The sequence below is a fragment of the Pipra filicauda genome, unplaced genomic scaffold, assembly GCF_003945595.2.
Source record: "Pipra filicauda isolate LSUMZ 115617 unplaced genomic scaffold, ASM394559v2 scaffold585_size263788_pilon, whole genome shotgun sequence".
Classification (NCBI taxonomy): Eukaryota; Metazoa; Chordata; class Aves; order Passeriformes; family Pipridae; genus Pipra; species Pipra filicauda.
The window spans coordinates 152169-166306 of NW_024104737.1; the positions used below are offsets into that span (position 1 = coordinate 152169).

The 14138-nt window shown below is 58.4% G+C and overlaps 1 protein-coding gene across 1 annotated transcript; it reads right to left on the reverse strand.

Annotated features, from left to right (window-relative positions):
• Positions 1-273: 273 nt before the first annotated feature.
• Positions 274-11782, reverse strand: VPS45 (vacuolar protein sorting 45 homolog). The gene is made up of 15 exons (XM_027728078.2): positions 11540-11782; positions 11308-11442; positions 10851-10911; positions 10182-10261; positions 9907-9975; positions 9502-9639; positions 9089-9199; positions 8607-8741; positions 8207-8320; positions 7708-7875; positions 5557-5715; positions 4748-4855; positions 4341-4462; positions 3547-3678; positions 274-736 (listed from the first exon to the last, which is right to left on the reverse strand). The coding sequence occupies exons 1-15, from the start codon at positions 11630-11632 to the stop codon at positions 649-651; spliced, it is 1713 nt and encodes a 570-aa protein (XP_027583879.1). The 5' UTR covers positions 11633-11782; the 3' UTR covers positions 274-648.
• Between the last annotated feature and the right edge of the window lie 2356 nt (positions 11783-14138).

The window sequence follows — 14138 nt, forward strand, 5'->3', positions numbered from 1 at the left end:
AGGGCTTTGCTCTCTCCCACATCAACGGGACTTAGTTGTGATGCCACGATAATTCCCAGAGATTTAGGAGCTCATTTCATTTGATCTGGCTTGTTAATTCCCAATCAAGTGCTGATTAGAGGCCACGGGGCAGAGCTGGAAACGCACTCACAGGTTCCTCAGTGAGTCCTTGGTGTGGTCCTTGAGGGGGGCAGAAGCTCCTGAGAAGGCTCAGGCTGTAACTGCATCTCATGGCATTGGGAAAGGGAAACTGGGAATTACTGAACAGACAGATTCAGCCAAAACAGGGGATTTAATAGGATTCAACATATACAGACAATGGAGCAGAGCAAAGGGCTCCTGTGCCCACCAGCTGCACCCCCAGAGCTGCTCCCCTGGCCCGGGGCAGGACCGTTGGATTCCTCAGGGACTCATCCCGTGCGTCCCAGTGAAGAGCCGGGAGCTGCAGGGATTCAAGAGCTTCCCCAGGCTCCCCTCAGGTGACATCCCCAGCTCTGGAGCTGTTTGTGAGGGGACAAGGAGGAGCTGCAGGGGGGACACGTCGTGGCCAGCTCCAGCTCCAGCTCCAGCTCCAGAGGGGGAAGCTCCGGCCACGGCGCAGGAACATCCAGGTCCGGATGGGCAAGAAGGGATTCACTCCTTCAGGATTCACCGTCGGCTGCTGGACCTCGGTGGGACCTGGGAGCTCTCGGTGCTCCGGCCTCGGAACCCCGAGGCTGTGACCTCCTCCAGGAAGCTGCCGGGAAAGGCTCAGGTCAGTGGGAAAAGGGCCAACTGCCCCCCCACCCTGGGCCTGGCCTCGGGCCTTTGGACCCCACCAGGACCTGCTCCTCAGCCCCAGAGCTGAGACACAGCCCCAGCAACACTGGGACGGGGGCACAGAGGCGTGGAATCAGGGAATTGTTTAGGTTGGAAAAGCCCTCTGAGCTCATAGAATTCAGCTGTCAACCCAACACTGCCAAGGCCACCACTGACTGTGTCCCCACGTGCCACATCCACGTGGTTTCGAGCAATTCCAGGGATGGGGGACTCCACCACTGCCCTGGTCAGCCCTTTCAGTGAAGGAATTTTCCCCAATATCCAAACTAAACCTCTCCTGGTGCAACTCGGGGCTGTTTCCTCTGGTCCTGTCACTTCTCCATACGCAGTGACAGTGGCAAAGGGGTGACCTGCCCATGACACTGTGATCCAACAACAGGTCACCCCTGCCTGACCCACTCCTGTGGCTGTCCTGGGACAGCTGGAGGCAGGAAACACTAATCCAAGGGTAAATTCCAAGCTCCCAAAGCCAGGAATGCTCCCAGCCAGGAAGATGCTGCTGGAGGATGGTTCCTCTGGCAGTGAGACACCACAGCCGTTCCCAGGCTGACTCATCCCCTCAATGTGCTGATCAGGTGATCTCAACAGTAATGCTTAAAAAAAAACCCACAAAAAGGATAAAGAAATACAAACTAGGATATGCCACGAATCCTACAGAAACGGGATTTCCCTAAACTGGGTCTGGAGCAGCTCTTCCTGCCCAGGTTGTGAATCCTGAGGGGTTTGAAAAATAATAAGACCCTCAAATCTCAAGCAAAGGCCCAGCTCTGAGCTCCATGGGACACAGCTGGAAGGGGCACAGACAGGACACTGTCCCCTGGCTCCACCTGGCTTTGTGTTCCAGCCCCAGCTCTCTCTCCTCCAGGTTATTTTTAGGCATTGGAGCCAGGCAGAACCGAGCTGTGGCAGGGAATGACTCGCTGGTGTTTTTGGGGAACCTCCCGGTTCTGTGCTGTCCAGAGCAGGTTGTGCACATGGTCAGGGTCCCCTCGGGGTCCCCTCAGGCCTCTCTGAGCACCTTCTGGGTCCGGAGTGTGCCGAGGCAAGAGCCAAAGTGCCACCTGCCCCAGGGGGATGAGCTGCACCACGGCACAAATCCCCCGTGCTGGGGCTGTTCCCAGAACCCCGTGGATCCTGCGGGGCCAGGTGAGGACCCAGCACAGGTACCTGCAGGTAACTCCATGGATGCTCCACCTGACCAGGGCCCAGAGATCAACCCCCCAGGAGGAACAAACCCACTCCCAGCTCCGCTCCCACCCCTCCGGAGCGAGGAGGGTCCCCACGAGGCTCCGGTGCCGCCGCGGCGCCGTAACTGGGTAACTGGGTCAGGCTCCACATCCCGGGATTAGTCCCAGCAGGTTTGGGCTCAACCTGCCCGGGATGAGTCAGCCCCAGCGCCAGATGTTCCTCCTGCTCCCAGGCATCCCTTTTTAGCCGATTATTGATCCTTTGTAACCCTTTCTCCTCCGAACCCGGCGGAACTGCTTTGGGATCGCCAGGAGCAGGGCTCGGATCGCCAGGAGCAGAGCGGATTCTCCCTCCCCTGGGCCACCCCCCGGGTGCCCACAGATGTTGGTCCCAGTTCCAGTGGGGCCGTAGGAACAATGGAGCCCGGGATTAGGCGCTTACATGGCTGCTCGGCGCATTAACACCCAAATCCCCTTGTTTCTGGTGACATATCCGCCCTAATCCCGCAGGAATCAGGAAGGCCATGGATTACAGGAGGGGTTGGGACACACTAAACTCTGGGTTCCCTCACATCAGACACCTCAGGGATGTGCTGAGATTTCCCTGATCCTCGGGCACTGTGCTGGAATTGTGGGGAACAGTGGACAGGACACATTTTTGTTGTCCTTCCATCCTTAGGGAAACCTTATCCCAGAGAAAATGAATCATTTGGAGCAGGGCTGTTTAAGAACAGGCCTCTGCCATCCTTCCCCAGAGCTCCCAGGCAGGGCCCAGCTGGATCCAGCCCTTCCATAGGACCAGCCTTTTAGTTTTTGGGTTTTTTTCCCTCCCCACTTCATTCTTTGAAATGCAAATTTGGATACAGAATCCCAGTTTTTCTGTAAATAATTCGGGGACTGTGCCGAGACGTGGTGGAGCCCAGACCAGCCCACAGGTGGCTCCTGGCAGCACAAATCCAAGTGGAGCCCATGATGGAGCTGCAGATCCTGAGCTTCAGCAGCAGCTCAGGGGTTTCCCACACTGAGCTGAAGGAAGGGCACGGGGAATCTGGAGGGAATTCCTGCTCCCCTGCCTGGCCAGCATTGAGCTGTGCCAATGGGAAACAATGCCCAGTGTGGCCTCAATTCTCCCCTGCACCCAAAGCGAGTAATTTGGGTTCAGGAAAAACTATTTGTATTTATAAACCAGACGCTTCCCACCAGGAATTCCATACCAGGAGGGACCTCTGCCCACCTCCAGCAAGGCAGCTGCACGTTCAGTCAGTGCTGAATTCTGCTCTGGCTTCCTGAACGTGTGGGGAATTACAGGCAGGAAAAACTCTAGGGAATAAACTCTGCTTCCCTGCCCTGGAACTCAGGGAAAGGCAGGTTAAAGCTCCAGGCAGGTGATCTGTCCCTGAGCCACCACGAGCAGATCTGGGCACGGAGCACCGACCCCCCATTTCCGTGTGCTATCACCCGGTGGGGATCCCTCCTGCATCCCGAATTCCTGCCGTGCCAGCAGCTTCGCAGGCAGGATCCCCGGCGGGATGGGTTTTACCTCCTGGTGTTGTGGATGGTGGTGCCGCCCAGGACGACGCGGACGCCGGGGTTGGAGCGGTTCAGGTTGTACACGGCCAGCGCCTCCTCGTACGTGGCCCCTCCGATGAGGAACACGACGATGTCCTGGGGCCTGGGACAAAGGCACAAATCATGGAATGCTTTGGGCCGGAGGGACCTTAAAGCTCGTCTTGTTCACCAGGTGGAAGCCCCATCCAACCCGGCCTTGGACGCTCCCTGGGATGGGGAACACTGAGGAACACCCAGCCAATACTGAGCCAGGATTAGACAAAACCAAGGATAAATCCTGCCCTGGAGGCAGCGATCCGTGATCCTCACGGTGCCTCTCCCAGACCCCGCGTCACCCCTGGGATCTGCTGGGCTCAGGGCCGACAACAACCATTAAATCCCACAAAACCTCATCTCCCCCGAACTTTCACCCCTGGCCCTGAGCAGCCTCCAGCAGCAGCACCCGGATCCCTGTGGATCCACCCCCCCCATGTTTAATGCATGATTCAGGCTCCGCTGCAGCTGGGAAATCACAATCGATTCCGGAGTCAGGCGAGGACACGGCGCTGCCTCGGAGCTCCCGGGCTCGGGGTGAAGGGCACAGAGCAGCTCGTTTGGGGCTGATCACGAACCGCCAGGATTTGTGCCTCAGTTCACCAGGGCAGCCAGTGTGTCCCAGTGCCAGGGGCCCCAGGTGTATCCCAGTGCTGTGGCAGCCGGTGTGTCCCAGTGCCAGGGGCCCCAGGTGTATCCCAGTGCAGGCTCTGCCCAACCAGCCCCATGTACCTGTCCCGGAGCGTGTTGGGGCCCAGGTAGGGATATTGGCTGTCCTTGAGCTTTCCTTTGATGAGCTGGTCCAGCGTTTCCTGGAGCAGGGGCTGGTGCTGTGTGTACACATTCTCAATGCCCTGTGGCGGGAGGGAAGCTCTTTAGGAACTGGGAGAGCAAGGAGGGAGGAGGAATCAGCGGGGGCACCGCATCACCTGACAACCCAGCAGGTGTCACCCCTGAATTTGGGATTTGAGGCTCTTCAGCAACCCGCTCCCACTGTCCTCAATGGAATCAGGCCCTGAAGCCACTGCCCTCATTGTGAAATCCCAGCCCCAAGCCAGCACGTTCCTGCCAGCCCCGCTCCTGCTCTGGCTGCAGTTTTGGCTAAAACTGTCCCTTTTCCCCCCGAGGCATCTCGGTACCTTCAGGCCTTTGAGGAACTGCTTAGTGATGGCCACGGCGTCCTTGGGGCCAAACAGGTCACTGCCCCGGACCCGCTTCCCTCCGTACTCCACCACGGCCGACACCAGCTGTGCGGGGAGAGGGCAGGAGCCGTCAGCCCAGAACTCCTCACTGGGCTCTGGGGCTCACGGGGCTCAGGGACACGGAGCCAGGGAGGTGATCCCAGTGGCACTGCACACAGAGGTGAGGGGGTGGAGCAGCAGCACCCCCACATCCCCCCGCCTGCCCCGACCCTCCTGCACGAGGAGAGGCCTCGTCTCCATCGCCCGCGGCAGCAGCTCCTCCACACGAGGTGACATCATCCTGCTCCTCCACCTCCTCCCCAGCTGCTCCTGGCGCTGCCGCCCGCTCCCTTCCCACCAGCTCCTCTCCATTCCCAGCCCTTCACTGCAGCCACTGCCTATGCAGGAGCTGGGGAAAGGGGGAAGAGCAGAAGGAGAGAGGATGCACATCCCAGGCCTGTGCACGTGCCACACTCCCCTCCCAGCAGACTCTTGCCATCCCCGCTTTATTCAATCCTTCATAACACCACAGACCAGTCCAGGGTGGAAGGGCCCTCTGGAGATCACCCCGTCCAACCCCCAATATCCCTGACGTGGGAAATGGCACCACTCATTTAAAAAGTCACACCCGCAGGTCCCTCCCTGAGCCGAGCTCGGGGCTCTGCACAACAACCTGCCCCGGGCTGACCCGGAGCGGGCAGGTTTCCCCCCAGAGAGCAGCGATTCCCCCCCCCCCCGTGCCCCCCGTGCCCCCTCCCCGGGGTTACCTTGCGGTACCTGTCGGTGCCGCCGCGGGCGCGCAGCTCGTCCAGCAGTGCCGGGAGGCCGTTGCTGGCGTGGCGCTCGTAGCGCAGCGCGTAGAGCATCACCAGCCGCGCCGCGTCCAGCTCCGACACCCGCGGGCTCTGCAGCACCCGCCGCACGCTCTGCGGGGACACGGGGACACCTCAGCGGGGGCCAGGCCGGGCTGCTCCGGAGCCCAGGGCCTGAGGGGCACGGAACCAGACCGGTATCACTGCCTGGGGGATGTGGAACCGGACTGGTGTCACTGGTATCACTGCCTGAGGGACATGGAACCAGACTGGTGTCACTGCCTGAGGGACATGGAACCAGACTGGTGTCACTGGTGTCACTGCCTGAGGGACATGGAACCGGACTGGTGTCACTGGTATCACTGCCTGAGGGACATGGGACCAGACTGGTCTCACTGCCTGAGGGGCACAGAACTGGACTGGTATCACTGGTATCACTGCCTGAGGGACATGGAATCAAACTGGTCTCACTGGTATCACTGCCTGAGGGACATGGAACCAGACTCGTATCACTGGTGTCACTGCCTGAGGGACATGGAACCACACTGGTGTCATTGGTATCAGTGCCTGAGGAACACTAATCAGACTGGTCTCACTGGTGTCACTGCCTTAGGGACACCAATCAGACTGGTGTCACCGGTATCACTGCCTGAGCGACATGGAACCACACTGGTCTCACTGGTGTCACTGCTTGAGGGACACTTATCAGACTGGTCTCACTGGTGTCACTGCCTTAGGGACACCAATCAGACTGGTGTCACTGGTGTCCCTGCAGGAGGGGGAGGTCAGCAGGCACTTCCAGACACCTCCAAGCTCTGCCCAGCCCTTTCTGGCTCGAGTGGAGCCACACGTGGCCCACAGGTTCGACCACTACACTGGCTCAAAAAAACCCCTCAGGTAACCCCTCCAATTCCATTTCCTGTTTGGAAGGTGCATGGCAGAAGCATCAAAGTCTCAGCAAGCCTTTGGATGTGAGATGTGGAGGAGCAAATTGCACATTTGGAAGCAAAGGAGGGAAGGAATTAAAGCATGGAAAGAGATCCCAGCTGGAGGGAAGAGCAGGGATCTCGGTTATCACTCCTGATCCGCTGCTGGATTCACCACCCTGGCTCAGCTGTTTGCTGGGATCTGTCTGACTAATGCTGACTAGTTACAAAAACAGAGGACAAAATCCTGGCCTGTAAGGAGGATCAACAGGAACTTCACCCTTCAAGTTCAGGAATTCACCTGTGAGGGGAGGGACGGAGCCCCAGGGAGGTTCCTGTGCTGGCAGTGCCAGGATCAGTGGGAAGTGAGGAGAACAGAACAGCCATTGTCCACGGGAGGAGCTGGGATTCCAACCCTCTGTTCAGCTCCCAGGGCTCCTGCACTGTGTCAGGGTTAATGAGAGCCCAGGGGAGGAATAACCCAAATGTCCTGGACTGGGGGGCCCGAGGCCACCAGAGACCGAGCAATCCTTGAAGTGACATCAGGGGAGAACAATTCCACCCTTATTCCAGGCTCTGGCTGGTTGCTCCTTGTCCCGTGGCCTTGCCCTTCTCGCTGCCATGGGGAGCCGCAGCAGGGACAGCCTGGGGCAGGGTGGCTGCAGGGACAAAGATCCCACTTCCATGGGTTTCCATTCATTTCCGAGCTGCTGCAAGTTTTCCAGCGGCCTCGGTTTGTTGGAAGTACAACAGGGCCCTTCAGGCACGGGGCTGGGGAAGGGAACTGAGGCAGCTTTTCTGCTCTAAAAAACTGCAGAAACACTGAGTTTGTGCAGACCAGGACGAAGGTGACCCCAGGAGTTCCAGGATTCACCTGCCAGGGCAGGGCTGACCCGCCGGTGTCTCCATCCAGCTCCCAGCACTGCCACATCCCCCCCAAACCCGGAGCTGGTGATGTGACGGCGCTGTCACATAATGGAGGAACGCCGGAGAGTGGGATGTAAGGACAGGATTTGCCAAGATGCTTCTCAAGCCAGTTATTAACGATGACTCATCCCCATCTGAGCGGAGCAGGGAGGAGCAATTCCACATCCAGTGTCCCACCCCGCAGGACACAGAACTCCCACCCCCAGGGGAGCGACGGGATCAAAGCCCCGGAGCCAGGGCTGGGATGGAGTACCTGGAGGGCGCTGGAATGGTCACTCTGGCAGGCCAGCTCCTGCTCCACCTCCGACACTTCCAGCAGGTTCCGCTCGGCGACGAGCCGGGACAGCTCCCCCACCACCGTCACGTGCTTGGACACCGTCCCCGACATCTTCTTGAACTGAGGGTAGTTCTCCACAAAGGCCTGTGAGGGGGGAAACCAAGACAGTGGGTGCTTCCAGGGAAAAGCAGGAGACAGAAGGTGGGTGCAGCCAGCCATAAACTGCATAAATTCACAGCAATCCAAGCCCTGTGTGTGGAGGATTGGGCACCTCGATCCCAGGAGCCCATAGGATTTCTCCCATTACCCGGAGACTTCTGGGAGGGATGTACTTTTTATTTACTCCTAAAATTAAAGGATACAGAAAGCACCTCCAAAGAGGCCTCCAGACTCCTTACCCTGAGCAGTGGCCAATGTAACAGCCCGTGCTCTGAGCTGTGCCCCAGGACCCAGCTGGGATGGGCTTTGTCCGTACCTTCATATCAGCGATGGATTCCAGCTTCTGCTGCTCCTTTGGCTTCCTCCTCTGGAAATCCTCCATCAGGTTCTTGATGTTGGTGCCAATCTCGGCGAAGTTCAGGTACATGTTCTGCACGGACAAGACGGGGAGCACAGGGAAAGAGTCCTTAGGAGCTGGGAGAAAGCGGCCCCTGTGCTCAAGGCACATCCCCCCAAACCCGCAGCTCTGCACTTGGCTTTGAAATAAAACCACAAATAGGACACCTGATCTCCTGTCAGGTGTCACTGGTGCAGCTCGGTGACGTTCACCACTGGCACATTGATGCTCAAAGTCATCGGGAAGTTCCTTTCCCAAAACACGAACGGGACGTGACCCCCAGACCCAGCTGCTCGTGGAGACCCTCCAGGACACCTACATTGGCGTAGAACTCGTCGTTCTCAGCTGACAGGACGACCTCCCGCAGGTCCTTGCTGATCCCCGGCACCCGGGACAGGTCGATGCGGTTGTTGTTGATCCCCAGCAGCTCGTGGACCATGGCCTGGTACGTCCACTGCCAGGGGACAGAGGAAGGCAGAGGGGTGACCTTGGGGAGGCACAGCACTGGAAAATCAATGGATTTCAGCTAAACCCAACCAACGCTGCTCCCGCTCCCCCGGGACACACGGACAGCCCAGGTGTGTGTCCCTCGAACCAGCCAGGAGGTTACAATGAGAAATAAACTCATTGTAAGTAACATAAATATCACTGGGGAATAACCAGAGGGGGAGAGAGCACAGAGGGATTTCACAGGGAACGGGGGTGGGAGGCAACACTTTTCTCTCCCACATCCAACCCGTGCCCGGCCAGGGGGAGAACTCCCATCCCTGCCCCAGCCTGGCACGCCTGGGTGTGGCTCACCTGGTTCAGGAGCGGGGTGATGGCGTCGTCGGAGCGGTCCAGGATCAGGAGCAGGGGAGGGACCTCGGTGCGGCGGAAGTCGAACAGCTCGTACTCCTTCGTGATCACTTGCTGTGGAGAAACGGGAAAAATCCCACTGGAACACCTGGAAAACGATCCCTCTCAGTGTGGATACGGGTACGGAGGGAAGGGCGGGTGAAAGCCCGGCCTGCACTGCCAGGGAGGAGCTGAGGGCCCAGGAATGCAGCTCTCCAGAGGCTGTTTTGGGAGCAGAGAGGGATGCGACCTGCCCGGCGCTGGGCCACGAAGGAAATGATGGAATTCCCAAGAATTGACTGGAAATGGGTTGAAAACCCAAACTAGCCAAAACTGAATATCCCCCAAAGGGAGGACGTGCCGTGGGCTCCCCTCACCTTCACGCACTCGGCCAAGCGCTTCGCCGGCTCCGAGGAGAGCTGGTACCGGATCATGGGGCACTTCTTCAGGGACAGCAGCAGAGCAGTGAGCCCCTGGGTTGTCCTGGCCAGCTGAGCCGGGTCCCAGCTGCGGCCCTGGAAGGAAAGGCTGTGCCTCATATGGATGCACCGGCCCCAAACTTCCTCACATCCTTGTTCCTAAGTCCTAAAGTCTCACAGGAAACCACGGCTGGGCTGGAGGAGCAGGTACCCCCAGGGCCAAGCCCGGGCTCCCTGGTGTTCCTCTCCTTGCCAAGGACCATTCCTTCCCTCTCATGGCCCCTCCAGCAGCCCCCCATCGCCCCAGTTTGTGGTGGCTACTGGTGTGTTACCCAATCCAAGGAGAACTCGCCGTGTTCCTACCCGGCAGCAGCCCAGGAGGTTGAGGGAGAAGACGTGTGGGTTCACCGCGATGTAGTCGCCGTAGAATTCCTGGTGGGGGAGCAGGACAGTGTCTGTCACCACCCAGAGCCCTGTTCCAGCACTGGCACCAACACCCAACCCCAATCACCGGCCTTTGTGTCCATCCTTCCTCCCACCCAGGCTGGTTGGGAACAAGAGCCCTGCTGGTCCCCCAGTGTCTGTGAGCCTGGACCTTCCCTTTGCTTTTGGATCTACCTAAACCATACAAACTTCACCTGGACTTCAGCCACGACCTCCTGCTCGTCGGCCTCGGCCAAGGCCTTCACGTCGCTCTTGCTGATGACGTTGCTGAAATCTGGGAGGAAACAGCGAAGGGATGGTTGGGATCCGGGCAGACCCCGTGGGACAGCACGGCTTGATCCCCTCCAGAGCGGGAGCAAATCCCCCAGAGACCCTCTGACCCTGCACCTGCAGGTGCTGGAATCCTGAGCCACCTGCCAGGGATGCTTGGAGCTCATCCCCTGCCCCTCTCCCCGGCGCCCGGCCCTGCCGCGTCCCGCGGAGCCGCGATGACATCTAGAGGCCACTTCACCCAATTCCCAGCATCCCACCGACTGATTCCAGGGCTGGAGGACTGGACTTCAACCCAAAACCAGCTGGAGTCGTTCTGCTTCATTCCCAAACCCACGGAACATGCCGTGGCATGAGCAGGACACGTGGGAAGCACCTGCCTGATACACCCAGCATGGGAAGGTGCTGTGTGATCCACACTGGGATGTGGAGCCTGTGCCACCCACACTGGGATGTGGAGCCTGTGCCACCCACACTGGGATGTGGAGCCTGTGCCATCCACGCTGGGATGTGGATCCTGTGCCACCCACGCTGGGATGTGGAGCCTGTCCCAGATTATGGACCCTCAGGACCCCCGGATGGTTTGTACTCACAGATGAAGTAGACGCTGTACTTGGGCCTCCGCAGCTCCTGCACCAGGAGCTCCACGTTCTCCTGGATGGAAACAGCAGCGAGGAGAGTGGAGTTAAGGAATATGGAATCGTGGAAGTGTTAAGGTTGGAAAAGCCTCTGAGATCCTGCAGTTTGGCAACCCCACAGCACTGCTAAAGCCACCACTGACCCGTGTCCCCAAGTGCCACGTCCACACATTTTTTAACACCTCCAGGGATGGAGGGGACTCCACCACTGCCCTGAGCAGCCTGTGCCGGGGCTAGACAGCCCTTTCCATTAAGGAATTTTCCCCAGTATCCGACCTAACCCCCCCCATCCCCCCAGCACAGTTTGAGGCCGTTTCCCCTTGTCCTGCTGTTCCCAGGGAGAAGAGCCCGACCCCCACCCTGGTGAGTGCGGGGACCCCCGGGCAGGGTGGGGGGCGGGCGGGGTCGGTACCTTGGTGGGCCGCAGGAAGCAAATGGCCTTGAGGTGCTTCATGGGCTCCCTGTTGGGCGAGTCGAGGCGCTCGAAGAGATAAACCTCGCGCTGCAGGATCTCGGACTGGGTGTACACCACGCTCACGGCGCCGGTCTGCGGGCGGCACGTTGGGGGACATCGCCCGTCACCGCGGCCCCGGGCCCGGCGCTCCCGGCCCCGCCGCCCCCCGCGCTCCGGGCCCGCCGCTCACCGTCTCCCGGTCCATCAGCAGCACCTTCATGCCGGGGCCGCTGTCCTCGATCATCTTGGACACGTACTGCCGGACCGCCAGCACCGCGTTCATCTTGGCGGGGCCGCCCGGCTGCCCCCGGCGCCGCTCCGCGACCCCCGGCCCCGCTTCGGCTCCCTTCGGCTCCGCCCGGGCCCTCTTCTGCTCTTCCCGTTCTCGCTTCGGCCCTACTTCGGCTCCGCCCGGCCTCGCTTCGGTTCCGTTCGTCTCCTCCCCGGCCCCGCTGCCTCCTGGGAGTTGTAGTCCGGCAGCGGGAGCGGCCCTCGCCCGCAGCCCCCACCGGCCCCGCCGTCCCTCGGGGCGGTCCCGCAGCCCCGGCCCGGCTCCTTCGCCCGTCCCAGGGCCCGAGTACACCCGGGCGATGGAAATAGTCCGGGAGAGTGAAGCAGTTTGAGACTGAACTCACCCAAACTCACCCCAGACCCACCTAAACCCACCCAAATCCACCCCACCTAAACCTACCCCAAAACAACCCAAACCCACTCAGTGCGACCCCAAATCCACCCCAAATGATCCCCAAACCCACCCAAACTCACTCCACCGCACCCCAAATGCCCCCAGACTCACCCCATCTCACCCCAAGCCCACCCCAAGCCCCCAGGAGTGCTCAGTGCACCCCAGGAGGGTCTCCTGGGGTTCCCAAGGACAAGGATGGGACTCAGGCTCACTGGACATGAGGCAAAGCTGCTCGGGGGGCCCGGGGGGTGGGCGAGGGGTGGGTAATGCCAGGGCTCCAGGACCAGCCTGGTCCCGTTAATCCCTGGAGCAGGGCAGTGGGATTAGTGCTATTCCCGGTGGGACAGAGCTGACCCGGGGCCGGACACTCCCCCACTGCCGGGGCCCTATTTATAGCGGGGGGATAATGATTAATTAATGATTACGTCCTGCCTTTCACTTCCAATTAAGCAGCTCCCCTTTTCCTCGACACCTTTGTCATCTTTAATCCTTCCATTTCCTGCCCAGATCCCGTTTTACTTTTCATTTCCAAACACTTTGGGTCTCCTGCCCTGGAGGCCGAGGAGTTCTGCACACGTAGGGATCTTTATACAACCCCCAAAGGTTTGGGTGGTTTAAATAAGGATTTAGCTAAAAAAAAGTTCAATTCCAGCATTTTATTTCTTATATTTTTTATTTTCACCTGACTTGGTTTCCTATATCCAAACTGACTTCCTATGGAATGTGTGGGTGCTCCCAGGCAAAGGATACAGACAATAATGGCAAATGGAATAAACCACTGGGATTATTTTTAAATTTAATTGCATCCAATTGTTTTCTGGCCTTGTTTGGATGTTAAATAATTCAGTGCCTGTAAAATGCTTGTTTAGTTACTGTCCAGTTTCCTTGGAAATGCTTTTGGATGAGGTCAGTGAGGGTTTTATTTGTGAACTAGCCAAACCCAGGGTGTCGTCTCCTTCTTAAATCCATCTTTGTCCTTGTCCTTAGGGAAGACAAACCCCTTCTTGTGCCATTTTGAGGAAGTGAATGGCAAACCAAAACTCTGAGGCTTCTTGGTGGGATGTTTATCCCTGGTTTGTAGGTAAAACATTTAAAACAACTTTTATTCTGAGGAAATTTTACACTTTTCCTTCCCCGTGGGCTGATTTGGGGCGGTGGAAGAGCAGTTTCATGTCCCGCGAGAGGTTGGAATCATGGAATTGTTTAAGCCAAAAAAGACCTGTTCATTTGCTATGATTTCTGATTTAAATCTTCCTTAAGAGTTGATTCAAATATTATTTGCATAAATCCAGCTGATTTAACCTCCCCTGTAACTGCCCTGGGCCCGTCACCGCCGGAGCAGCTCGAGGACAGACGTCGGTCCCTAAGTTGAGGCAATAGGATTGTCTGGGATTACAGCACTGCTATTTTAAGGGGATCGAATTCCATCACAATTAGTTAAAAAGCAGCTGATTCCCCACTCCCGATTCCAAGGAGAAATGGCCACAGCAGCCTGTGCTTCCCAGGACATCCCCCAGCACCACCTGAGTGGCTCGGGAACATCCCAGCCTTTCCCTGTTCTCCCACTCCGACACGACTCATGTCCCAGGCGTCTCCTGCCACCGTGTACAGGTCTCCTGGGAAAAAGTGCTCCATGAAAAGAGGCTCCTGGCAGTAAAATAAGGCCTGGATGGGTTTCCAGCTTTGGAGATGAGGAGTCACGAGGGGCTTCACCTCACCTCGTTATTGTTTTATAATCTAATTGTGCTAAACGGTGAGAGGGGGAGAAAAAAAAACCCCAAATAAACACGGGAAGGCCCGTTTGGATCCAGAACCTCATCCTTTTGGAAGTGGCATCCCCGGGCAGCAGGGCCACAGGGTGTGCTGGGGACAAACCCTGCAGCCTGTGGGGACAAACCCCTGCACATCCCGTCCCTTCTGTGCTGGACAATTCCTGCCCGGACACACAAACCAACCCTTTGTGTGGGACACAAACAAGGGCAGGCTCCTGGCAGGACACAAAGGCAGGATTGAGCTCCGGGATCAGCTGAGCCCTGCGCATGACAGGCCCTGTTTGCCACTGGTGGCCCCGGGGGCTCTCCCACCTGTGCTTTTCCTAAGGGAA

Coding starts and splice junctions, on each gene's coding strand:
- VPS45 (XM_027728078.2), bottom strand. CDS start 11,632: ATGAACGCGGTGCTGGCGGTCCGGCAGTACGTGTCCAAGATGATCGAG. Junction 3,679..4,340: donor CCCAACACGCTCCGGGACAG/GTACATGGGGCT, acceptor CCTTTGTCCCAG/GCCCCAGGACATCGTCGTGT. Junction 737..3,546: donor ACCATCCACAACACCAGGAG/GTAAAACCCATC, acceptor CTTTCCCGGCAG/CTTCCTGGAGGAGGTCACAG.